This window comes from Perca fluviatilis, chromosome 24, assembly GCF_010015445.1.
Source record: "Perca fluviatilis chromosome 24, GENO_Pfluv_1.0, whole genome shotgun sequence".
Taxonomy (NCBI): domain Eukaryota; kingdom Metazoa; phylum Chordata; class Actinopteri; order Perciformes; family Percidae; genus Perca; species Perca fluviatilis.
The window spans coordinates 9,473,404-9,497,940 of record NC_053135.1 but is presented as its reverse complement, the minus strand read 5'-3'; the positions used below and the strand labels follow the sequence as shown (position 1 = coordinate 9,497,940).

At 42.0% G+C, this 24,537-nt stretch overlaps 4 protein-coding genes across 8 annotated transcripts in view; 2 read left to right on the top strand and 2 right to left on the bottom strand.

Moving 5' to 3' along the window:
• Positions 1-8,906, bottom strand: part of raph1b (Ras association (RalGDS/AF-6) and pleckstrin homology domains 1b) — a 39,301-nt gene extending 30,395 nt beyond the window's left edge. For 4 of the 5 annotated variants that reach the window (XM_039793063.1, XM_039793066.1, XM_039793065.1 and 1 more), the window contains exon 1: positions 8,652-8,906. The gene's annotated coding sequence lies outside the window, so the exon portion shown is untranslated. Of the gene's footprint in view, positions 1-8,619 lie in introns of all 5 variants that reach the window. The other variant, XM_039793064.1, reaches the window with a different exon arrangement.
• Positions 8,907-10,435: 1,529 nt separating this feature from the next.
• Positions 10,436-13,649, top strand: si:dkey-1h24.6 (T-cell-specific surface glycoprotein CD28). The gene is made up of 4 exons (XM_039792601.1): positions 10,436-10,805; positions 11,958-12,293; positions 12,393-12,514; positions 13,345-13,649. Exons 1-4 carry the CDS (start codon positions 10,733-10,735, stop codon positions 13,453-13,455), a joined length of 642 nt encoding a protein of 213 aa, XP_039648535.1. The 5' UTR covers positions 10,436-10,732; the 3' UTR covers positions 13,456-13,649.
• A 715-nt stretch (positions 13,650-14,364) lies between these two features.
• fastkd2 (FAST kinase domains 2) lies at positions 14,365-20,354 on the bottom strand. Its single transcript, XM_039793656.1, has 11 exons — positions 19,299-20,354; positions 19,096-19,199; positions 18,815-18,923; positions 18,436-18,559; positions 18,095-18,234; positions 17,779-17,951; positions 17,494-17,657; positions 16,671-16,907; positions 16,349-16,445; positions 14,997-15,111; positions 14,365-14,671 (listed from the first exon to the last, which is right to left on the bottom strand). The coding sequence occupies exons 1-11, from the start codon at positions 19,953-19,955 to the stop codon at positions 14,549-14,551; spliced, it is 2,043 nt and encodes a 680-aa protein (XP_039649590.1). The 5' UTR covers positions 19,956-20,354; the 3' UTR covers positions 14,365-14,548.
• Positions 20,355-20,883: 529 nt separating this feature from the next.
• On the top strand, positions 20,884-24,480 carry mdh1b (malate dehydrogenase 1B, NAD (soluble)). Its single transcript, XM_039793816.1, is given in 9 exon segments — positions 20,884-20,919; positions 20,921-21,046; positions 21,156-21,298; positions 22,597-22,765; positions 22,858-23,206; positions 23,305-23,446; positions 23,799-23,974; positions 24,060-24,199; positions 24,325-24,480. Coding segments are annotated over 9 exon segments (1,326 nt in total). The 3' UTR covers positions 24,370-24,480.
• Positions 24,481-24,537: the final 57 nt, after the last annotated feature.

The window sequence follows — 24,537 nt, the reverse complement described above, 5'->3', positions numbered from 1 at the left end:
GCTCAGGAGACTCCTTGGGCACTCTGAAACCATGCAACTGCCCAAAATGATGCCCTGTGTATCACTGCCCTTACAACAGTTAGTTTCAACAGTTTTTATGTGGCCTAGATTGGTGCCCCACTTCAACAACAGACCAAGGGGAAAACACAGGGTCCTATGTAGTGGACACAGGTGTGTCCTTGTCCACCCACACTTCCCCCATTAACAGTAATCCTTTGGGGCAGCTCATTTCCTGTCAGGGCAGGAAGCGGGAAGGAGGGCAGGGCACTGTGCGAGCAGGGGTGTTGATGATGTCACAGCAGGAAAAGAAAGACAGGACTGTTGCAGGGGGAAGTACAGCAAATGAGTAAGCAGGCAGGCGTCGGACAGAGCTGAACGCACAATACAAGTGTCCAGTGTATGTTGGTACTGTATGTCTGCCAAATCCCAAATATGTGACTTCTACTAATCATACGTGAAGCAAAGTTAGGTCATTTTACTGATTTCAATTCCATCTCATTGAGAACTTGGTTTGCCAATTCGATTCTCAGGTTCTAATTCTCAATGCAGATGGGGTTTTTTCAATGTAAAATAAAGCCACACTAGAGCACCGCTTACTGTGCTCCATGGCTGCAACACAATAAGCGCCTAGCCGCTACGGGGAGGGGGCGCAACTCGAAAAGGTTGAGAACCACTGCCTGAATACGCTAATAATCTGAATAACAATGGCTGGACCAAGGGAGATTTATTGATCAGAAACACTCAGGGGCACCTTATTCTGCTTTCAGAACAAGATGAGGCCTCAGCAGTGACCCTGAGTGTTCTTGTAAGGGCATTTAGGTAAAGCAGCAGTCAGATAATTGATGGTTTGCTACAAAGCCGATATTTGCGGAGAAGGTGCATTAGTATTGATCAGTGTGCTTTTATACCAAGTCAAGTGCAACTCAAAGCTTCCATGGTTGCTCAGTGGATGGCGTGACCTCTTCAGTAGTTCAATAAAAAAAAAAAAATAAAAAAAAATAACAATAAAAATAAAAATCACTTCAAAAGTTGTCTATGTCAATTCTGGATTTGAATACCGGATACCAACATGACCGGCATTGGGGGGCTGCATTCCTCAAATGACTGCCAGCTAGTGAATACCCGATTGTTCAGGTTAAGTGACTTACCAGCGAGGCTAAACAAACAACCTGCCCTCTTTATGAGCTTTACCTCATGGGGATGGGGGTTATTGAACGGACCTTCCACTACTTGTGCTATTCCCACTCTCACACGGTGATGTCTGGTTGCGATTACAAGGAGCTGATCTCCTCTCCTCAGTGGGATTCTCCACGGTCCGTGCAGCAGGCAAGCACTCTGCTCTGGAAAAACCACACATGGTGGGAATTATGGAATATTGCTGCGTCAGGAATGTTCCCACGATGGCCAGTGGGATCTGATGAAGGTCCCACTGGCTGGCTAGCTGCCAGTGGGGTTTATGGGTAATGTAACACACACATACAGAGTTACATGATCAAATGCCTCTTGTGTTAGTCTACATTTGGACCTGTTCCTCTTGTGTTGGATCATAATAGTCCTTTGTGTGCACTGGTTTCATTTAACTGCTATATGAAAAATCGGTTCAACTCTCAAAACTCATCATTAGCACAGCTTCCTTACAGCTGTGGTTAAATAACAGAAAACTCACTTCTCATTTACACTGTTTCCTTCCAATAATCTCTCAACAGCAGTGTAGGGTCAAGCTGACTGACCTCAAATACGCCAAGTGACCCTCCCCATATAGCCTCAAAGCCGGTCATGGTGCCAAATTTGGGGGCAGGTCAGTCTCACTGAGTAGAGTTGCCTGTGTGGCACACGGGGCAAAATAATCAGGAATCACTAGAGAGTGAAGATCAGCAGAGCAGAGAGAGATTAGCAAGACACTCAGCCACTAACTCAACCCAGAGACTCATTCAATAGAGGCTTGGGCTGACTCGCAGAGCTGCCAGGGTATTAGTCAATGAGATTTGGCAAAAGGCAGTCACACAAGCACACACACAGCGCTACTTTGTGAGATCAAGCCTGCAGGTTTGAGTGACTGTCAAGGGATTCTCTAGCAAAAAGAAATGTGTCAATCCGCTTCAACCACGGCAAGCACGGCTGTTTTTACTTGGATTCTCTCGGTGTTGTAGGTCAAGGCCTGAAACTCGAGATTCCTTCAGTGTCCTACATGAATGTTGGTGTAAAAAAAAAGAAAAATTGAGCAGCCTGCCAACATCAAACTGTACAGTAAATGCAGAGCACTAGCTTGAAGCCAAGTGTTGTGAAAAAAAAAAGTGTGACTTCCAGGATTTGGCAGAGGACGCAAGGAAAACGAAGAATGACCTCAGTGTTTCCAAGCCATCGTATTTCACATGACATCAGCTGCACTGAAGAACATTTTATTGGTTCTCATAAACCTCGCTCTCCTGTCCTCTCCGCATCCTCCATCTGATACTTCTCACCAAATTAAAATGTTCACCCTTTTCCTCACAGGTGTTCTTTCACTTCCCCAAGTTGTTTTGGCAGCCAGCTCGGTTGTGGAGTCACTAGTGACAGTAGCGATGTGTGGTGACCCTTGCGGCTCTTGCCTCGGGATGTTATGAACGGGAGATGTGATAAGGGCGGGCTGCTTTCAGACCCCTCTGGTTTCCCTTCCCCGAGGATTCACCGCACGCTGAAGTACCGCCTGGATAGTGTAGCTACTTCTAACAGACATGAGCTGGGGTAACTTTCATGATTATGGGTGAGAGTGTAGTTAAAGTCTGAGGGGGGAAAAGTAGGCTACATTGCATATTTAATGGCAAAACAAGCCATTTCAGCCCCAGTTTGTGGGTGTAGTGCTAGTTTGTGTCTTGAACTGAACGCAGAAACACTTGAAAACAGTTGGAACATTTAAATAATGTACGAGTTTTCGCTTCAGCGTATGTATGTAGTTTAACAAAATCCTTACAATTGCTACAATTCAAGAGGATGACAACTTAAATCCAGTGCATGCTCAGCAGGTCTTAAGTCTATTTTCTATGCGTGACAATATATTTGTTTGTTCCAAATGATTCAGGCACATAATGCTGCTTTCGTAACCACACACAAACTTCACACAGACATCCCCAACACTGCTGATCTAAGGACATTATAATGTCTATATAATAACTGTAACTTGATCTTTAACTTTTTCTGATAGTCTTATAATGCCACAATTGTTAGTGTATTCTAAGTGGTATATAAAACTGAATCCTCAGTGGATTTGACTGGAATGTAACCGGGAGGTCAATGATTAGAAAGCAACTTTAAAAGTATTAACATTTTGCGCCAAGCGGCAGGCATTTCACAGGGAGGTGAGGGAAAACAGCAGTTCATTTTGCTTGCATCTGTGTTTGTATGATGGGCTGTAAGTGTTACCAGAGACTGCAAAAAGGCAAACAAACCCCATCAATCCTGCCCCATAAACACACAGACACGCAAAGCGCTGTTATGGTTTCGTGAGAACTAGCTGAACTCTGATCAGACGGGTAAAAGAGACAACACAGGAACTGGCTGTGCTGATGTTTATCCCAGGCTATAACACGTCGCATGATCTGCTGCAAAGAACTGGCCGTTTAATTCAATCAGGGGTCCAAAATAACAAGCAATACACAAAGTAGGAAATAAATCCACTCTTTGAAGTCTCCATCTTACACCAGACAGCTCATACATCATCCTGTCAATAATGTGTATTTTTTTTTTTATACAGCAGCTAGTCAGCACATGTATATATTTCCTCTGAGTTAGCACTTTGTGTGGATTTTAATAATCTCTGAAGCACTCTTTCTTGCCTTAAGCATGTTGTGTTCTCTCCATGTCAAAGACCCATTATCCATGGCCCAGCTCAATCCACACAGACAGACCGCCCCCATCCATCAACCCATCCCGTGACTGTTACAGTGGAGCTTTAACTGGACTTTGTGGTGGATTACATGGGCAGGTGAGGAGGAGAAAGAAACATGATACCATAAATCACCGCCTCCACGGCTCCCTATGCGTTCAGCTCGGTGATACCCGATGCGGCTGCTGGAATTCTAGCTGAGAATGAGATTCCCTTTTCCACCCTTGCATGCTAAATCAAGTTCAGGGTGATTACCCAACTGTGTGCAACTTAACTTAAAGGTAGGTGAAGAAAAAACACAGCAAGAGGGCCTCGAGACTATAGGGTAGTCACAGGTGTTGTTCACGCTGACTGCATGTGATAGAGGAGTAACAATTAAGACAGTATGTCTCACAAAAGACAATTTTATAGGGCCCCCCCATTTCCTTTTTAGTTAACAAAGATTGGCCCCCTGCAACAGTGAATGGAACACACCGTCTGTTATACAGTAGAGGACGGAGTCCCATCAGCAGCGAGAATCAGCCACCTGCCATTGTCAAAGTCACACTGATTAATAGCTGCCTAAGCTGCTTAAACACAGTGTAGAGGGAAAGAGGTAGCACACAAAAGGGACAATTAACGAATGAACAATAATGTATCGTAGCAGATCAGATCAAATATAGGAAAATAGGTCAAGGAAGAAGTGGTGTGGAGATAAAGACTGAGGCATGTACACTGAGTTATGTAGTTTAATAGGTGCATCAAGTCTCCTTAAAAACAAATACAGATCATGTTAAAATTTGGTGTCTGTCCCTCCTTATTTCCAGACCCACAATTTTCTACAGATGCTTACCAATTATACAAGCCTCAGTGGACAGCGAAGTGAGTATTTTTGTCCACTTCAAAATTCGCACCAGCTCTCTTCATCTATACATTACACAAGTGCAGGCCCTTTCTCCGATGGTGGTGGAAAGGTAACATGTGACATGTATGAAGGGGGACAACGCTGTTAATGAAATAACCCCTGGAACATAGTGGAAACCGCAAATTGAATATTATCCAGCAATTTACTGTACTGAAAAGTGGACTTTTCCTTTAAGAGTGTTATTCCCACCAGGACTGACCTGTACTAAAAACGTATGCAGCCGTGAAAGTTCTTTCAGGAAAAAGCGTTCACCTAATGGCACAGATATGAAAACTAACATGGCAAAGACACCCAATTGTAGTTCAGTCTTCACCATTTGTAAGACCTGCGTATGCACTTGAATGCACCTGCTGAACAAGGACCCAGATCATGTATTGCCCTGAAAATAGAGGAGGGTGCCCTGGTTCTGCCTACTCCAATCAGCGGTACGGTCAGAGAATAGAGGCTGCATTGTCAATACATTGCTTTAGCACAGGCGGGCGATATGACACACCTTGATCCATCCACATAAGAGAGTAAAAGTGCTTTTTTTTTTTCAGGCTCCACCGCCTTATCCTTACTATTCACCTTGTCAAAACAACATATATCAATCATCACAAAAGAAAGGGCTGCATGGATCTCAAACAATTCATTTCCTGCCATAGAGAGCACTGATATGAGTCTATAGGTTTGTATGAAAAGGCCAACAGGAAGAGCAACTCTCTATCTCAAACAGTAGTGGTTTTGCAGGCTACAGGCGGGCTGGTCAGCCATTTGTCTTTGTTTCCAAATGGCAGGGGCAGCTGTCACCAAAGGTCAGCAAAATGTTACAAAACAAGGCTCTATAGAGGCTGGGATTGCATGCCTGTGACAAGAGGGGGGGGGGGACACACCCAGGTGGAATGACACAGACACTTTCTCTCTCATGCAACGCACCCATAATGTTGCATCTTGTTTGGTACCAAGGAGTGCTGATGCAGCTGGTGGCCTTTTGCAGTTTACTCCCCAACCCAAGGCAAGGTACCTCCTATCAGTAGAAATATCCGGTTACACTGTCCCCTCCAGGTCTTCATCAGGGTGTGTTGAAGGCTGCGTTTGAAGTGCCATCCTCCCCCTGCCCTCCACTACCCACCTACACCCCCTGGCTGTAACACAACCTGGGTAAACTTACACCAAGCACCATCGCCACCCCCAACCTCGTCTCTGGAGCTTTTGTGCAGATCAGACTTATGCCCATGGGACATGGGTGGACGGATGGGAGGAGGTCAGACATGGCCCTTGCAACTCGCACGATAGAGCCAGTAAAGTGCTGACAGACGGGCAGACCAGCACGCAGAATTGCTAACACACAAACCAAGAATAGCTTTCAAACCTCTCTTCTCTGAACGCACAGCCTCATGGCATCATTCATCAAGCCCAAAACATTATTTGACAACGGTTTTTCTCATCTAATCAACTACATCCCAAGGAAATCAAGCGTACACAAAAAAGGATGAAAGGCAGCAGAGAGATGGAGGGAGGAAGGCAGACGGGCTTATTTTTCTTCCCTTCCACTTGGCAAAACAAGACAGAGTGGATAGAATGAGAATACCATGTTTCTGGTTATGTATTTTGAGCTCTTCCAAAATATATACTCTAGCTCCCTAGGTTCTTTTTTCAATAGCCTCCCTTGAGAAAGAAAGCTGACAGTGAAAAATTCCTTACATGTGCTTCTAAACAGGAGCAGTGAAATGACACGCTCTCTTCTAACATGTGTTTTACCTCTGTGGCTGGAAACTTAATCCATGAGTGAGCTTTTTATGACTGAGCTGTATACCATACTACCTGAATGCAATGACTTCAGGACTATTAAGTCTACTGAGTAAATGCCCTGAGGTGCTGTATTATGAGGTGCATGTCCACTTTTTAAGTTGTTTATGTGTGTGCACCAATGCCATCACAACACAAACCCGTTCATGGCATGTGCAAATGATGATACTGCATCAAACAGGCACTTGTTCTTTTTAAATGATATGATATATTATGATATGTATATGATACGTTACAACTACGATGACAATAAACCTGTTGCAATTCAGCCACAGGCCTAAAATAAGCACAACAAGTTGCTTCTAACATTTAAAACAGAGCAAATATTTACAAGCCATTTATTTTTACTTTACATAACCAGTTGATAATAAAAGTTCTTCAACTCATAATAGGACACAGCAGGAAACAGAGACACAATAACAATACCCAAAGGAACAAAAACAACATATCACTGGGTTCATTTTCTGTATTTATACAGTAATAAGTGGCATATGACTCCTGCTGTTTTCCTCTTGCAAAAAACATGACAAGCCTAAAGGCATCTGCCTGAGGGGAAGCGACCAGAAGGCCAGTAGTTATTTTCATCCCATTAACTGCACTGCAAGCGAATGGGCTGCATTGTTGCTGCACTGTCTCCATGCCCAGAATAATGTGCTTCTAGTCTAGTGCTTTGTGGATGCAAATTAAGCGTGCCTTAAGGACACAGACGGCCTATTATAATGCCACTGTGGGGAATAAAGGCTGGACCAAGTGGCATCTTAGTGGCTCTTTTTTGTTGGGTTTGTTTTATGTATTCACCCCTAAACAGAAGCTGAACAGTTAAAAAAAAAAAACTGTCCTGGTCTGGCCTTGGTAGAGTAAATAACCCACAGGGAATGTTAACTGAGTGACTACCTGGGCCCATATGGTAGCCAGCCAGCCAGCGGCATGGCGTGCAGGCAGCTCCTCTACAAATGACCTTTGAACCCCACTGTCAATGAAGGGTCAATATCTTTCTAGTGTTAATATCTGAATGCAAGTCTGAGGAAGACTTGAGAGGGAAACATAGCTAGGTGTTTTGGAACCTCTTAGTATTTTTTTTTGCCAAAAAAAAGCAGCAGCAAAGTTTAAACACGATGTGTTTGAGCTTTAACTTTTCCACGAGGAATTCCCTAAGACCTTTTCTAAACAAATGTGTAGCAGTGTAGTTTTTAAAAGGATGATCTTCTTCTGGCTAAAGTGGACGCTAGCATTAAATTGATGATAGCCAATGGTCAAACTGGCTACATGTTATCCAATCTCCGGCGGCGTCATCCAACAAAGGGAATTAAAACAGTGTTCACGGGCTGCAGTGAAGAAGGGAACTGATAATGAGCTCAACCCAGCCACACTAACGTAGACTACCACTTATCTTACAGGTTTTTAAAAGACATAAAATATGGAGTTTAACAAAATAATGCACCAGTATGATACAAACATTAGCGCGACAAAACCATCGGCCATTAGGCTACCAGGAGCGGATGATAGCCCGCTCCCGCTGAACAGGGTGGAGACTATACATATTCCTCCTGCTCAGTTAGATGCAGAGGAGGAAAATTAGGTTGAAATACATTGTCGGCAACTACAGAGTGCAAGGGCTCGGCTATGGCAACATAATTAACAACTACAACATAACAATAGGCTCACGTTCAATTGCCTCTCCCATGAAAGCTGCGGCTCTTTTCCCAGTCGGCCCAAACGCTGCACGCCCTTTCTCTCCAAGAAAGGGATTGTTCAATGGTCGCATAGGGGGCACACAAACCCCCCCATTCAAAACACCCTGCCACACAACACACACCTTTTCTCACAGATTCACATTGTTTAATACCTACTGGTGCTTGTCTTTAACAAGTGTGGTAAACATTCAGTAGCCTATAGCTACTCCTCCCGTCTCCTTTCCCGAGAACACAATCTAGGATGGGCTGGCTTGATACATTGTCATTTATTTATGATTGACATTTTAGTCTCTCAACATGTTTATTAAAAGGAGACAAAAAAGGCGTTAGAGAATTAAAACATTCCGGAATAGTAAAGAAAAGTCACTTACAGTGAAATGGGATTCACAAAGAGGGTACTCACCTCTCCTGTGTTCTCCAATGGGAGAGCAAATATCCCTGCCCTAAGGGAGAAAAGAAGAAAAGCTCCTGATATACGTGTAGGCCTAATTATCTGTTTCAAAGATTAATCTAGTTAAAAACCGCCCGTTATCCTCATATTTCCACACGTCGCCTCGTCTACACACAATCCCATTCCCACTCTTCTTTCCCGGAGCTGCTGAGGAGACACGCTGCGCGTCTCCGTCGTTTCCTGTCCAGCCCAGAACCCAACGCTGCATTCAGGGCCTGTCGGAAATATATTATATTAGAGTGGATCGCAGAGAAGAGGAATGATCTAGCTAAATGACAGATACGAACACGGCAGACTGGAAAAGAGATACATTGCGGTGATATCCGATTGGACTAGTTGACGCATTTTAGCCCAGTTGTCTGATAATTAATTGGTTAAAGAAAACATGTCCACGAAAGTAGCAGTCTTGGAGGAACAGTGAAGGCAGCATCAGTCTCCAGTAGCTATTCCTTGTAGTCAGTGGCAGTAGATAATACTAATACTAATACTAATACTAATACTAATACTAATACTACTACTACTACTACTACTACTACTACTAATAATAATAATAATAAATTGTATATTGCTACTTTCAAATATAGCTACTTATTCACACAAGCTAAAAAGATAGAGAATAAAATCAAGGTAAAAATATAGTAGATGAAAGCAGCGTTTTTTTTTTTGCTGATGCTCTCCTAAAGCCAGACACCACCAGACAAAAGGGCCTTGTTCCAGATTAGGAGATTATTGCGTGTTATCCATATGGACACATGGCATTAATAACCCGTCAATCCCCATCATCCATTTTCTGAGTCAGAATTACAAACAACATTTTAGAAATGCTATAATCCCCGCTTCACAATCCCATGAATCTGTCACCATGTGTTGCCACACAAAGTATTTTCTACCCTTTTATGGTCTCTAATCCCTGCTCTGGGCAGTTAAACGCTGTGAACAGGGTTAAACAGGGAAATGCATTGAAGCAAAGTGATATATGGTTGCAATTAATATAAGATTGGAGCTTAATAGCTATTTTCCTGGCTTGTAGCAGTAGAAAACTAAAACTAAAATGCTTTGTTACCATCTAGTGGACAAAGAAAGCTATTGCACTTTCAAATGAACCCCATTTCGTTGATAAAGCCATGGGTTTTTAAATCAAAGAATCAAAACTTGGTTCTTGGGACTACACCATGAAAGATGATAACCTTCTCTTATATTGAATTTTTTTTTTCTTATTGACATGCTTACTGTGCCAGTATAGAGGCAGTTTCTTGTTCACTTCTCCCAGAAATATTTTCTCTGCCACTTAGCCTTTGGGCTACCTCTGCCTTTTAGTGAGGCAATGACACCTTGGCAATCATACAAATGTCAGTTGTCAGTTTAAACCTGCTCAATACCGGTTTTTGTGCTTCTCATTGTGTTCAGTTGACCTTCACACATGGAACACTGGGTCATTGCACTTTTGGTCACTCTCCACCTCCAACTGTGGCTGCAACAAACAGCTACACAGCAGAAACTACACACATTTCAAGTGTATTTTCCCATAATATGTTTTACAGTGACCATTTGCATTCATGTAAGTACTGCTCATTCTCTTAATCTTTGTCTCCACACAATGATGCAATATAACAAATACGTTCACTTGATAGGAACAGAACTGTCCCGCAATGACCTTTGCCAATGGTCAATAGTCTCAAATGAATTTAACGCTAAAGTCATCAGAGGTTACAAACTCTGGGAGAGAGCGGAAATATCAGAAGAGGAGGCGTTTTCTGCCACAGGATGTTTTCCCTCATGAGAGGATGTGTGAGGTTCAGTCACTGCAGCACCGTGGGAGTGTTTCAATCAGAGGCACAATGAGGATATGATGCATTACAGTCGGAGGAACGCATGCATGGAACCAAGGTTGATGATATCGAAGTACCGCATCAGATTTCACCGCAGCATACAGTTAATGTAGTTTGCTGAAAGAGCTTGAACTTTTAGGTGATGAGGGAAAGCCTCGAGGACATCATTCTGCTGGAGGCAAGTTCACACTCTCGGTGCAAAAGATGAGAGCTTGCTGGATGTTCATGATCCTCCTGAGCTGCAGTCTAAGAACTAAGTCTCAGAGCATCCGCAAAGGTAAGTTGTAGACTTTATTGCAACACATACATTCTAGCTTCTAGTAATTCATATACTCATAAAGATTAGTATCCAGGTAGCAGATGGATACTATTAATTAGCCAGAAATAACTAATACAAGTAATTGCAATATACTTTACTGTGCATACATGTGGTTACAGTGGGACTGTTAGGTTTCATCTGTAAACACTGAGGTTAACACCCTTAGTAGTTGTGCAGTAAAACTTAAGCGTCAATGTATTTAGAGGGTTCAATTGCAGCAGGGGATATGTATTGTGTATGTATTGTGTGACTACTCTCTAGTTGACAGCTTTGGTTAAGTTTAGGCCCATACAATATGGGAACTTAAGTTGGAAGAAATAGCAATGTGTAGGAACGTGTTCCCTTTAGCTTCTAGAGAATATACTGTATATTCACTTATTGACTATTTATCTGTTGATTAGCACCTAAGATGAACCTTATAGTACCCTTATGCTGGCTGAATTTGTGGGTTGAGGCATTTTATTGTGAACCGAGTCAACAGAGTGAACAGAGGAATATCAAAATAAAGTGATTGCTCAACTTAGGGACATTTGCTGTTTACATAGAGTGCAGAACACATTCATTTAATTAAAACAATAAAAACACTAATCCATGCAAATAGCACTCCATCACAATAATAACCACAACCACCACCTTGTGAGTGGCATACTTAAGTCACTCAGTGGCTGACTCAAGTATGCCACTCACATGGCAAATCTGTTTTTCATGAGAAATGTGAGGCTGATTAAAAGAGGTAAATGTGCTAAGATGTGCTGCTATTGAACAAATTCCGTGTGGGGGTGGAGTTGCTGTGAAATGACGAGTTTCAAAGCCTGAGTATTTCAGTTTGGGGAATTAAATGCAAATAAATCAATCTTTGCAGGAGTTGTAGCTGTAAGAAGCAATTTCCTTTGCAAAGGTTTGGTGTTGGTTACAGACACAGGCCTTCTGACTCGGTTTACTGCAACAAAACACAACAATAGGCTACTGTAGCTCTCTACTTAGCACACTTTCCTTAGTTCATGACACCTAATCAGAGATATGACGTTATACTGTGTATGTAAGAGACATCTATAGTTACAAATCCGAATACAATCTCACCCTGAATCATTATCCCATTTTTCTCTCCAGACCAGCTGAAAATCGAGTGTGTACCTGCCAATGGCAACGTGTCCGTGCCTTGCCCAGAGTCGGCAAAAGGCACAGACGTGACTTTTGAACTTATCAAAGACGACAAAGTGATTTCCAACCATAGATGCAACCCAGACAACAATACATGTCAATGTAAACCACCTTGCACCAGGGTCGGCGTAGAACTGCATCAAAAGAAAAACACATCAGTCAGCTTCATGCTCACTGGAGTGAATGCCAGTAGCCATGGTATCTACAGATGTGAAGCCACCGTCACGTACCCTCCCCCACTCAGAACAGAGCATAGTACTTTGTTGAGCCTGGTACTTGTAGAAGGTAAATATTCCTAAGAGGTACATGCGTTTTAAAACCAACAGGAGCCCATCTATAGAGTCAAGTACACTGAATACTGAATCCTAAATATGTTTCTTCCAGGACACCAATACCAGTGCCCAGGTGGAGATCAAAACAATGGATTTCTTTGGCTTTGGATTCTGGGGCTCGTACTTTGTGGCATCTACAGCGTAATTGTCACCATTATTGCCAGCATCATCTGGGTAAGATATTCCTCAAGCACATACAAACTAACACCAGATGAGGAAAAAGTAAAGTTTGGAAATTGTATATAGAAGCACGTACAATATTTAAATGACACAGTAACAGACATTTTGTGTCATTCTTTGACTACTTGGACTATATATATATATATATAGTCCAAGTAGTCAAACATTATCTTTTAACCAAAAGAAGTGAAAAGTTCTCACCTGACAATACCACCCCTCAGTAACACATATTTCTTGCCAAAAATCTAATCTAAATCATCTATTTTGCAAGACATACAAAGTCAAAACATAGATGTGACTTTTGAAAATGAAATGTTCTTTTCCATATCTCATCTCCCTATTTCACTTTTTACTCATACATAATTGGACAGCGGTTTGTGTGTCCTTATATATCTTGACACAATGTGCAGATGCCTTGCCCACAGTTTACTTTTTTTCTTCTTCATTTATGTGTTTTTTATTCATTCAAAAAACATTGTATGTCCCAGTATTCTACCAATATGCTTTAAAAACTGTTCTCCAAGAGCTTTCTCCCCTTCGCAATTCAATTCAGTTCGGGAAAATTCTTCTCCATGTATTAATTTTCTTAGCCTGAAAATAGTCAACGTCTAAAAAAAATTTGGTATCCACCTCTAAAAATCCCACCATGTGTAACCTTTAAATTATGACATGAGAGCTACACATCAGGTCCCCAAATTCCCACAAACCCCCACACAAAATCCAGAGGACACGATCTCTGTGTCCTCAATGATAGCTCCATCCTCCTACTGTACGTGATCCATCAGGACTCTTCTCAGACCTGCTGTGGTTCAACTGTCTTACAGGTCAAGTGGAGGAGGTCGGATTCCCAGAGTGATTACATGAACACCAAACCCAAAGCAACGAGGAACCGCAAGAAAAGAGGGTTTCAAAATCCTATACCACGACACTTCTGATCGTCTTACTATTTGCACAGCTATCCCTGTTAGTTTCAATATTAACACATTGTAGTAGTTTGCCCCGTGCAGAGCGGGTGAGATTTTCGTTTAGTCCATTGTGTTGTCAGTACTAGTTGTTTTTTGTCTACACAGCGAAAGTAGCAGTTCCTTTAACAGTTGTGGCTGTTCCAAACAATAAAAAAATAAAAAAAATAAAAAGGTACCCACTTTCTGTTTCACTTACTGTCCCCCAGTGTCACATACACACCCAGATCTGTAGCCGGAACCCCTCTTTGTGGTCGAAACAGAAGGCGGTGTCTGAATGAGGGGATTTAACCACATTTCAGAGTTCACTCAGCTTGTAAACCGGTGTGGTGATATATGTGAATCAGGGGCGACCACAATTCCAAAATGTAAAAAGCCGTTATCAGTGTTATGGAGTCAAACGAAATGTAATACAATGGATTCACATCACACATCTCTTTCCACGCTCTTATTTCTAAGAAGACAGAAAGATCAAAATGTGTTTTCAGAGAGGTAACATCACTGGAGTTGATGAGAGCCAGATATACAACAAGGACAAGCTTCAAACAATAACAATCTGCACCATTTCCTGTCTTACTCTACGGTTTCTTTCCTTCCTCGTGCTTTCTGCAGACGTGGCTGCTTCTACATTTACCTTGCTCACCTTGCAGTTTCTGTGCAGCTACTGCAAGCGCACACACTGCTTTTATTGGTTTCATTCAGCAGCTTACTCATCAGCTACCACACGCATCAGCAAGACTAACATATTGTTTCTGTTAGCTTTTTGAACCATTTTGGGACAGATGATTAAAAACAAACGCTAAAAGATTGTTTCCATCCCACATACTCCCTTCTCTGAAGAAAAATGACACAGTTTTACAAACTGAGGAAGAAAAGTTCAGGTTCACTTGGTGTTTGTCGCAATGTATCATCATTTATTGAAAAACTCTAATATATGTATTTCTTCTTCATTGTTTACAAAGCTTTGAATAGCACAACAAAATCTGTGCGTTTGTGACGATTGCACAGGTTGAGACTACTGAAGCAGGTATGGCTCGTGGCATCCATTTAACGTCGACATCTGTGCTCACGATCCCGGTTGTTCCACTTTAGGTTGTGTGTCTGATCTTTGGTGATCTGGAAAAACATGTCCCCTTAGGAAATCTGTCCTCTCTTCCTCGGACGCAGACTGCAGCTCGTGCTCCGTTACCTGGAGAACGGGATTAGGATTAGGATCATGTAAATCACTCAACACGGTTTCTTCGTCAATTAGTTTAATTTATAGTAGACAGAAGCATTTTACTAACTGTCAGTGCGCTGTTGTCAAGGAGGAACACAATATTTTGAAAATATATATTCAGAGGAAATTAAAACACTCATATCTGAAAGGAACATGTGGCTGAAGGCGGGTTTTTATTTAAGTGGCTACAACAAATGTAGAAATAATATTCTAAACACTTGGTGAAGTGTAGTAACTACTCAATCCTTAGAAAAGGAAGAGCCAAACTCAAACTGTGATTGTGTCCAAGTCTCACCAAGACAGGGTTATATCCCAGGATCTTCAGGTGGCGAATCTTGACAGCCAGATGACCACGGAGATTGGACGTGCCATAGCAAAAACCAGAGTGTGGTGTGCAAATTACTGCAATTCTGGGACATCAAGACAAGAGTTTCTCAGCCTTAAAAAGGTCAACATTTGAATACAGGTACAGGCATGACAGGGTGAAAGTGGCGGTTTGGTTAGAAGACAAAAATGTGAAACCTGAAAAATAAACAGAGCAGATTGTGGCTTTCTTTAAACTGAGACAATGGGGAGCATTTTGACACAGTTAACTACAGACGTTTACTAAGAAGGGTCATTATAGTTTGGGATTTTTAATTTCTTTTGTTCGTCTATGTTTATCCATCTTTAAATATTTGTTTTAATTTTATGCAGTATGATAAAAGTTCAGTGAAAGTGTGCAAAATGTATTTCTACAATTTGTTTCTGTACAGTGTAGCATCAGAATGATTCGGCTGAATTTGTGCAGGTAAAATACATCAGCAGGCTCAATAGAAATCTATTTAGTAACAGCAGCACTGAATGACTGATTTAAATCAGAACAATTTACTAAATCTAGACAAAACAAATGTGTGCAATAGTGAGAAAAATAGAGTAAGAGAGATGAATATGTACATGTTCTATGAATTTGAATGAGTACTTAGTAAACTCCCTGTGTAGGGCTGAACAAAAGAAAAAGACACCAAGAAGAGGACAACAGTACATAAAAAGTGTAGATGTGCACACAAATTAAGGGTAAAAACAAATGCAAAGTCATATCCAAATCATTTCAAAGGTTGTAAATAAACTAGACGCACACTACGAAATTGCACATACACACCTTTATGACATTTTAACTTATGTTAAAGTTATTTATTGTTTAGAGTACTTTCTTTTTTAACGCATCGTTTTCAACCATGTCTTAAGTTGTTTGCAACCTTGTTGCTCAGTAAAAGCAAGTGAGTGAAAGTTATATTTTAATATCCTATTTCAAACCTTGAAATTATTTCAAATGGGAATTTAAAGCATCTGTAATCATTGTGGTGTTAAATACAAGTAACACACACAGTCCTGCTTTTAGAGCACAATTTTATGCCCTTGCAGCACTTCATGTAACAGTCTGTGGTTGTTGCATGCAGATTTTTGACATACGCAATCATGATATGCGTCAATACCCGACATGGTCAGAAGAGAACGCCCAAACATCCTCTCCACCTGCTTTCACATCATCAAAACTTAAACCAAAAATGGGACATAAGCACATTACATAAAAAAAAACTAAATACCACTGCAGATTTCTTCAAGATCGAGTCTGGTGATGTTATCGACTGCAAACCGACATCCTACCTTTGAGTGCTCTCTGCTGGAGAACACTCTTCTCCTGCACAACTGCTGGCTTCAGTCACAGAGGTTTGGCTTGGCAGATGTTTGGTTATCACACAGTCTGAGAGTCAACACACACACACAAACACAGGCGCTTCCTCACATCACAGTTTCAAGTTAAAGAGCAAAATGCAGACACAATGAACTATAAGTTATCATGTGATGAGTCGACACCATTAGTTATAAAAGGCATTTCTGTGGAGAGATAGATAAAAAGACATAAACCCGAGCCGAGACTGTGACAAGCACTCAATGTTTCACTCAATCAGCTTCATCAGGTCTTTACCTATGAAGTAGAAGTTCTCCACCACCACCATTTCCTGCAGCATTGTGTCTGCTTGGTCCCCCAACACACTCTGCAGGCCCTGCGAGAGCAACAGGTTCACTGTTCGACTGCTAGGGCCGGGGTCTCCCAGGACAGATGGGGGGACCGTCAGGGGCTGAGGGAGCGGAGGACGCTCAAGACGCAGGCACAAGTTCACTGTCTGAAACATTCTCTCCTGGCTAGGGAGAAACCTGGGTGCTGAGGAAAAAAAGAAGAGGAAGTTGTGTCAAAAACACAAGTACGAGGGGAAGAAGTGGCTAGGTCTGGGTATCATTCAAAACATTTCGATACCGGCAACGATAGCGATACTGTGACTTTGATACCGGTTAATAATAATGTCATAAAATCAATTTTAACAAAAGAAATTACAACTTTACAGTACAAATCCTTTTTTTTTTTCAGCTTCAATGTGACACACACTGTAGTCAAGTCTTTTTGAAATACAAGACACACACTTGAGCCTCTCTCTGTGTCTCTACGATGTGTAGATTAGACAGCCAATCACAAACATTATTACATCTTGGTAGAAGCATGCTGCTTGTTTATTGGCTCACTGACGCTGATGAGATTTACTCCTTAGAGATTGAAGTTTGGTATTGAAATCAAATTTTTTGATACTCGATACAATGGAGGCAATTCGGTCGTGCCTAAAAAGTGCTGAAGTTCGGTACCCAGCACTAGAAGTGGCAGACAAAAAAAGACGAGTATAAGAAGTCAAAAGGCAGAAAGAGAGACTAGACTGGCCAGCATTTGCACGTGTGAGTGAGTCAGTCCATCATCCCACCTGTCGTTTTAAACTTCTCCAGTGTATTGCTCTGCAGGAGTTGCTCCAGTGGTGCAGAGGGAAAGTGACCCATTAGACACAGATGGTAAACAGCCTTTAACAACTCAAACCCAGACATTTTGGGCAGATAAGAGTCAAGAGCCTGGCTCAGATTATCCAGGAACCTGGAACAACAAGATGAAACCCAACAAAAAACAGTTATGCAACATTTACAGTTTATAAATATTATATGATGAGCATGTGTACGAGTACAATTTGAAAGATGAAGACATGCGAGAGACCTACTGTTGTCTTTGGTGCTGCAGGTCATAGTTAAGAGAAGAGTACACCTTGAGGACACAGAGGAGGTCTTTACGTGTCAGAGACTCTGGATTGGCGATCACCTTATCAGCGAAGGCCTCCATCAGGGCAGCGGGACAGAAGGCGAGGTTCTCAAACACAGACAGGAAGAGGACCACCTGAACAGAAAGGAGGAAACTCTTATTTAAACAAAATACATACTGTATATGTATATGTGTGTGTATATATATATATTTTAAAGTACTTAATGATGTTGACTTAAGTGTTTAACATTTTAGTAAACTGTTGTATTTTGCAGCACCTGTTTCTTGGTCCAGATGTCTATCGTAGAGGCGACGTAGTCTGAAATGCCAGTGAGCAGCTCAAAGTCTCTGTAGTGCAGCTCCCAACAGGACTGCAGGACTGTAAACAATCTGTTGAAGGGGATTCCTTGTAGGTTTTCTACCAGAGAGACGTGGAAAAGAAACCAAAGAGTGACAGCATGTTGGTAAAAGTCTTTTCACAAGTAAAATAGAATATTTTCAGGCTCCCTATATTGATTCTGTGACAACTCTGCAAAATGTGAAATCTATAAATGTCAATTAAATTATACTACAATTATATAATAGTGTTTAATAATTTTTTTTTTTTTTTTTTTTTTACCTTTAATCGTCTTACTGCAGACATCCAGGAGTGGTCTGGAGTAGAAGCCCATTGTGGCCATAGTAGAGATCATGTACTGGGTGTTGGGAAGGCTGAACTGGTCTGTCATTGATAAGGCCTTTGCCTGGAGGAAGCAGTGTACAGAATGAGTGTCAATGTGGAATGGATTCAGTTGCAGGACAAAAATACAGCACACTTTGCCCTGTCGTTCAAAAATACTACAATGCTATAATGAGAAAGCTGATATCAGAGAAAATGTTGAATAGTCAAAGACATGCCTGCACAAGAGTTGGCAATCATAAACCTGGATCATTTTAGAATCACATATAGAGGGATATGAATACCAAATATGGTCAAAACCAAGACTCATAAACCAAACCTCGAGTTTCCGTTTGAGGTCCAGCGGGGCATCTTTCCCCAACAGACGCATCATGGTCTGGAGAGCCATTACATTCTTGATCCTGGGAAGACGGGCCTCAACCACCAATCTACAGTCGGACATAGCCAAAATAAACATCAATGTAAACTGATCTGAAAAAGAAGTGGTGAAAATCTATATATACTAGGTTAGTATAGTAGGTTTTTCTTTTCAGCACCAATTATGAAATTCTGATGCTTTTATTTTTGGCTGAAACATATGCATTTTTTGACAATCCTGACCTCATGCCCTCCTTAAGTGCAACAACGTTGGTACTGCCCTCCATATGTTCCAGACAGGAGGCCAAGATGGACAGGCCTTTCTCATCAAAATCATTCAGATTCTCCTGTTAGTAGACAATAAAATGGATTAATGGATAAACAACAAAACAATTTCCAAAATAAAAACATGTTTGCTTGCTGGTCGACTGTCTTTCACTGCCTACCTGGCAGGTTCGGAGGAAAGTTTGGACCACACGGCTACTTTGGGGGACACCAAGTTTGACCATGCTCAGGAGAGAATAAGCCATGTCGTCACTGCGCATGTGCCCCACCCTCTTCATGGCCTTTTGCAGGAGGCTGTCAAAAGCAGGATGCTCAAACATCAGCTGCAGCTCATAGCGCCGCTGCTCATCTGACATCTTCTTAGTGATGGACCAGATGTGGCTCAGGCAGTTGCTGACCTGTCGAACTGTGGGTGAGTATTGACAGGTGAGGTCCAACACGTCTGATGGGGAGCCACAACGCTGCAGGTGGTCCATAAAGGGTGAGCTCCTTTGTATCTGCCTTGAGGCTTTCGCCTCAGTTTGGATTTCAGCGGGCAGCGAAGAGTCTGCCAGTGGAGAAGGGAGATGCTGCCCCTTCTCTTCCACGTCTGCATTGTGAATACTACTCTGAGAGTAGAACCTCACTGAACTAACAAGACTCCTATCCAGGCATGCCTGACTTTGCCTTTTGCCCCAAATGTGTGCTAACTGCTGACTGGGGAAAGATTTGTCTTTGACTGATGTTGTCTCCAGGAAGCTGCGCTGTTGCCATAGAGACCTGCGGCTGCAAAAGCGCAGACCCCATTTGATGACTTCCTCCGTTACCCAGACAGACATTGCTCTCTAAAAAGAGCCAAGACGTTAAGTTAATAATTATCCGAGGGTTTCCACTTTACATTCTTGGCCACATAAACAGAGAGTTAAGTTATGGAAGTAGTTAGAACAAATGGTGTATTACAAAGTACTATGACTAAGCTGCATACAAGGTCAACAGAAAACACTGGCTAGCTTAGCTACATTAGCTAGCTAGCTAAGCTATGTGACGCCCCCTATTACTCTAACCGTGGAAACATACACATAACTGTCCCAATGTGACACATGGCATTTGCTAGACCATGTAATATTTGACATTAAACGTTTTTCAGCAAAGAGACACAGAGCTACACTACACCAGCTAGCTATAAAAATAGTCCATCGTTTGCTTGCATGAGCTGCTTCATGCTGTGTGCGCTGCGATATTTATTCCCCCTGTCAACAAATTGGTACACCACATATAATAAAAAATGCTTATTGTGAAAGAAAAATGTCTCCAGTGTAATATTTATTTACAGTTAATAAAAAACATGTGATCTATTTTAAACCATAGGTCTCACAGTCACCATAACACGTCCTGATATTGGTTTCTTTTGTGGTGTTTCCTACACGGACTGAAATACGCGCAACATCTATGGTTACCTAGCAACCAACGCAGCAACAAATGTTTTTCCTAGGAAGGCGAAGGCATGACCAGCCCTGCTTTCCTCCTGATTGGCTAGTACTCATTGCTTGGTCTGGTTGGATTGGTTAGGTTTACGCAAGAGGAGTGGGATTGGTTAGGGTTAGGGCAAGAATGGCAGGGTAAGCCAATCAGAGGCAAAGCAAGAGAGAATAGGGCGGGACATGACTTCGCCATCCTAGGGGAAAAGTACTCGACTCCCGGATACAGGATAGTATGGCAAAATTTATGCTTGCTGGTAAAGTTTGATGTTACTCATTATCTCATAGTATGTACACAAAATATCGCAATGCTGATTTTTACAATTTTAATATCTACAGGTAAAACAGACTGTCCACATTACGCCAAAGCGGAACTATTAGCAGACCGTTTGCAGCGATCTCTGCCAAACTTCAGGATCCAAAAGATCTCCATCCTCCCACATGAATGGAAGGTATTCTTATTTAAAACGCTTTCAAGTCTCCTTAATTTACAAACCATTGGTATATTTTCCGTGTTACTTATTTGTCACCTCAATTTGACCTCTCACTGGTCTCTGATAGGAATGGCTGGAGGCCACCTGTAAAAGAAATGGCTGGAAACACGAGCAGTCCCCTATGGTTTGGAGGGAACTGGTGGACCATGGGGGGAAAGGGATTCTCTTAGGGGACTTCAGTGACTTCCTAGAGCATTGCCAGGTATCATTGTCATTCATTATATTTTCTTAATTAAAGGTCCAATGACATGGTGCTCTTTGGATGCTTTTATATAGACCTTAGTGGTCCCCTAATACTGTATCTGAAGTCTCTTTTATATAGACCTTAGTGGTCACCTAATACTGTATCTGAAGTCTCTTTTATAAAGGCCTTAGTGGTCCCATAATACTGTATCTGAAGTCTCTTTTATATAGGCCTTAGTGGTCCCATAATACTGTATCTGAAGTATATTTTACATAGACCTTAGTGGTCCCCTAATACTGTATCTGAAGTCTCTTTTATATAGGCCTTAGTGGTCCCCTAATACTGTATCTGAAGTCTCTAATACTGTATCTGAAGTCTCTTTTATATAGGCCTTAGTGGTCCCCTAATACTGTATCTGAAGTCTCTAATACTGTTTCTGAAGTCTCTTTTATAAAGGCCTTAGTGGTCCCATAATACTGTATCTGAAGTCTCTTTTATATAGGCCTTAGTGGTCCCATAATACTGTATCTGAAGTATATTTTACATAGACCTTAGTGGTCCCCTAATACTGTATCTGAAGTCTCTTTTATATAGGCCTTAGTGGTCCCCTAATACTGTATCTGAAGTCTCTAATACTGTATCTGAAGTCTCTTTTATATAGGCCTTAGTGGTCCCCTAATACTGTATCTGAAGTCTCTTTTATATAGACCTTAGTGGTCCCCTAATACTGTATCTGAAGTCTCTTTTATATAGACCTTAGTGGTCCCCTAATACTGTATCTGAAGTCTCTTTTTATATAGGCCTTAGTGGTCCCCTAATACTGTATCTGAAGTCTCTTTTATATAGGCCTTAGTGGTCCCCTAATACTGTATCTGAAGTCTCTTTTATATAGGCCTTAGTGGTCCCCTAATACTGTATCTGAAGTCTTTTTATATAGACCTTAGTGGTCCCCAATAATACTGTATCTGAAGTCTCTTTTATATAGGCCTTAGTGGTCCCCTAATACTATATCTGAAGTCTCTTTACAGAAATTCAGCCTTGGTGCAGAATTACAGCCACTAAAGTTTCAGTCCCACAATGAGCTTCCCTTAGTCATGTGCCATTTCTGTGTCTGTATGCTATCTGAGGAGGAGAGAAGGGGACAAGGTGGAGGGGTGTGGTGTGGCCTTGACCAACCGCTCACTCTTTGCTCGCAAAAAATTGAAAGCCAAAGATGTCTCTCATATGTGCCCCGGAGGCCCGGGGGGGAAAAAAATTAATTTTTTTTTTTTTTGTGTGTGGAACTGTTTCAAGTATAGTGTACATTTCCCCCATACATTTCCAGTGCTCTCAGCTCAACCTGCCACTTCCTGATCCCTTATCTGCTCTCTGCTGAGGTGTTCCCCCACGTGTCTGCAATCAGCCTCCACCTACTGGACCTGGAGGGGAACATGGAGGAGTTGCAGTGGCTGAGGATGGAGACGGAGGACCTGGCACTCCGTCTGCTCCATCAAGTATGCTACTTTTTAGGATCATGGTTTTAATTAAGCATATCAGAAGAAAAATAAAGCCATCTAACATTTTCTTTTCTTTTTTTTTTCCACAGGTGACCATTCACACAGATCTGGAACAGGCCTTCCGAGAGGCGGATGTCATTCTACTGCTGGATGAGGGGTGGTCGGAAGACCGTGATGGAGAGAACGAGGAGGAAATGAAGAAGACGACAGTAAAGGGAATCTCAGACAGGTACAGAGAGTACGGACAGCTGATTGACACAATGGCCAACAAGGACGTGAAGGTGATTGTGTCTGGTGAATCTTTTGTGAACCTGAGATGCTCACTTCTTTTGGACCACGCACACTCCATCGACAGCCACCAGTTTGTCACCGTGGCAACTCAACTGGAGAATGAAGCCAAGGCCATCATTGCAATGAAGCTGAAAGTGAGGACTTCAGGTAGTAAATTCTCTCCCTTCGTACCTTCTGTATATTCCAATTGCATTTCATCATGGTCATACAAGATGAATGACCTCTCCCTCTTCTTCTGCTCTAAGATATTACAAACATCATTGTTTGGGGAAACATCAGTGGTAGTTTCTACATTGACCTGCAGAGGGCAAAGGTTTTCAACTACGGTGGGGCAATCAAAGGACCAGCTTTCTTTTCCCAACCAGCCAAAAGCATTCTCCAAGGAAGGTTTGTTCCAATAAATATATGATTTCAATAAGTAATACCAGTAAGTAAATCTTAGTGTGCTTTAAACACTAGTTTAATGGCTCATCTGATGTTATATACTTTAGTGCATGCATTGTATTTGTTAACTCCACCCACCTGGCACTTTGCTGGCTAAACAAACACAATAAGGGTAATATCAAATTACAAAACTGCCTACCAAACTGTACCCTGCTGTGTCTTCAGTCTGTGCCAATGTTGATTGCACAGTACTCTACTCTGAATGCTCGGATCCAAAACACCCTGCACTGGGATATGCCAATAAAAAAAAAAAAAAGAAAAATAAAAAGGCCAATAATCTCCTTCTCTCTTCCAGGAAATGGTTGGAAACAGACTTTCAAGACTTGGTACGTTGTCAGCGTGCGGCTGTGACTTCAAAGACCTGCCGAGCAGCTGCCATGACGGTTGCCAACGGGATGCTTGCTGTCCTTAAGGCTTGGAATGGCATTTGTAGTCCTGATGAGGTCTTCTCTATGGGTGTACTTTGCCCAGGTAAACACAACGCATTACTTTAGACATTGATTTTGGCTGATCTAGCTAGTGTAGATGTGTAATTGTCATCTTTGGCTACTTGCAGGCTACTACAATCTCCCAGATGGCATCGTTCTCTCAATCCCAGTAACTTTCACAGACGGTAGATGGTCCGTGCTGTGTGATGTGACTGTTGGAGACGAGTTGAAGGAGAGACTTCAGCTTTCTGCAAGTGAACTCCGGCAGGTAGGTCTAGTTACAAAATTAACAAGGGATGTTGCACAACACACATTTTTCATAGCTGCAATCTCATGTTACCATTTCAAAAGATGTTTCTAAGGTACTAACAGAGGCGTTTTTCCTTTCCCCAGGAAAAAGAACTTGGATCAGAAAATTGCACAATGGTTATAAAGTAGACGGTTGATAGGTGTTAAAAAATTTGCATATTGGGTGCCTTGGTAGCTCACCTGGTAGAGCGTGCGCCCTATACAGGGGCTCAGTCCTCGACGCAGTGACATGCAGCAAAGGGCCGCAGGACGGAACCGAACCTGCAACCCTTTGCTGCATGTCATTACCCTTCTCTG

What these genes read in the sequence shown, in the direction of transcription:
- si:dkey-1h24.6 (XM_039792601.1), top strand. Translation starts at nt 10,733, where the DNA reads ATGAGAGCTTGCTGGATGTTCATGATCCTCCTGAGCTGCAGTCTAAGA. An exon ending in GAGCCTGGTACTTGTAGAAG is followed by an intron (nt 12,294 to 12,392) that starts GTAAATATTCCT and finishes TGTTTCTTCCAG; the next exon opens with GACACCAATACCAGTGCCCA. An exon ending in TTATTGCCAGCATCATCTGG is followed by an intron (nt 12,515 to 13,344) that starts GTAAGATATTCC and finishes ACTGTCTTACAG; the next exon opens with GTCAAGTGGAGGAGGTCGGA.
- fastkd2 (XM_039793656.1), bottom strand. Translation starts at nt 19,955, where the DNA reads ATGTCTGTCTGGGTAACGGAGGAAGTCATCAAATGGGGTCTGCGCTTT. An exon ending in GCACTTAAGGAGGGCATGAG is followed by an intron (nt 18,924 to 19,095) that starts GTCAGGATTGTC and finishes GTCCGACTGTAG; the next exon opens with ATTGGTGGTTGAGGCCCGTC. An exon ending in CTGCAGTAAGACGATTAAAG is followed by an intron (nt 18,235 to 18,435) that starts GTAAAAAAAAAA and finishes TCTCTCTGGTAG; the next exon opens with AAAACCTACAAGGAATCCCC.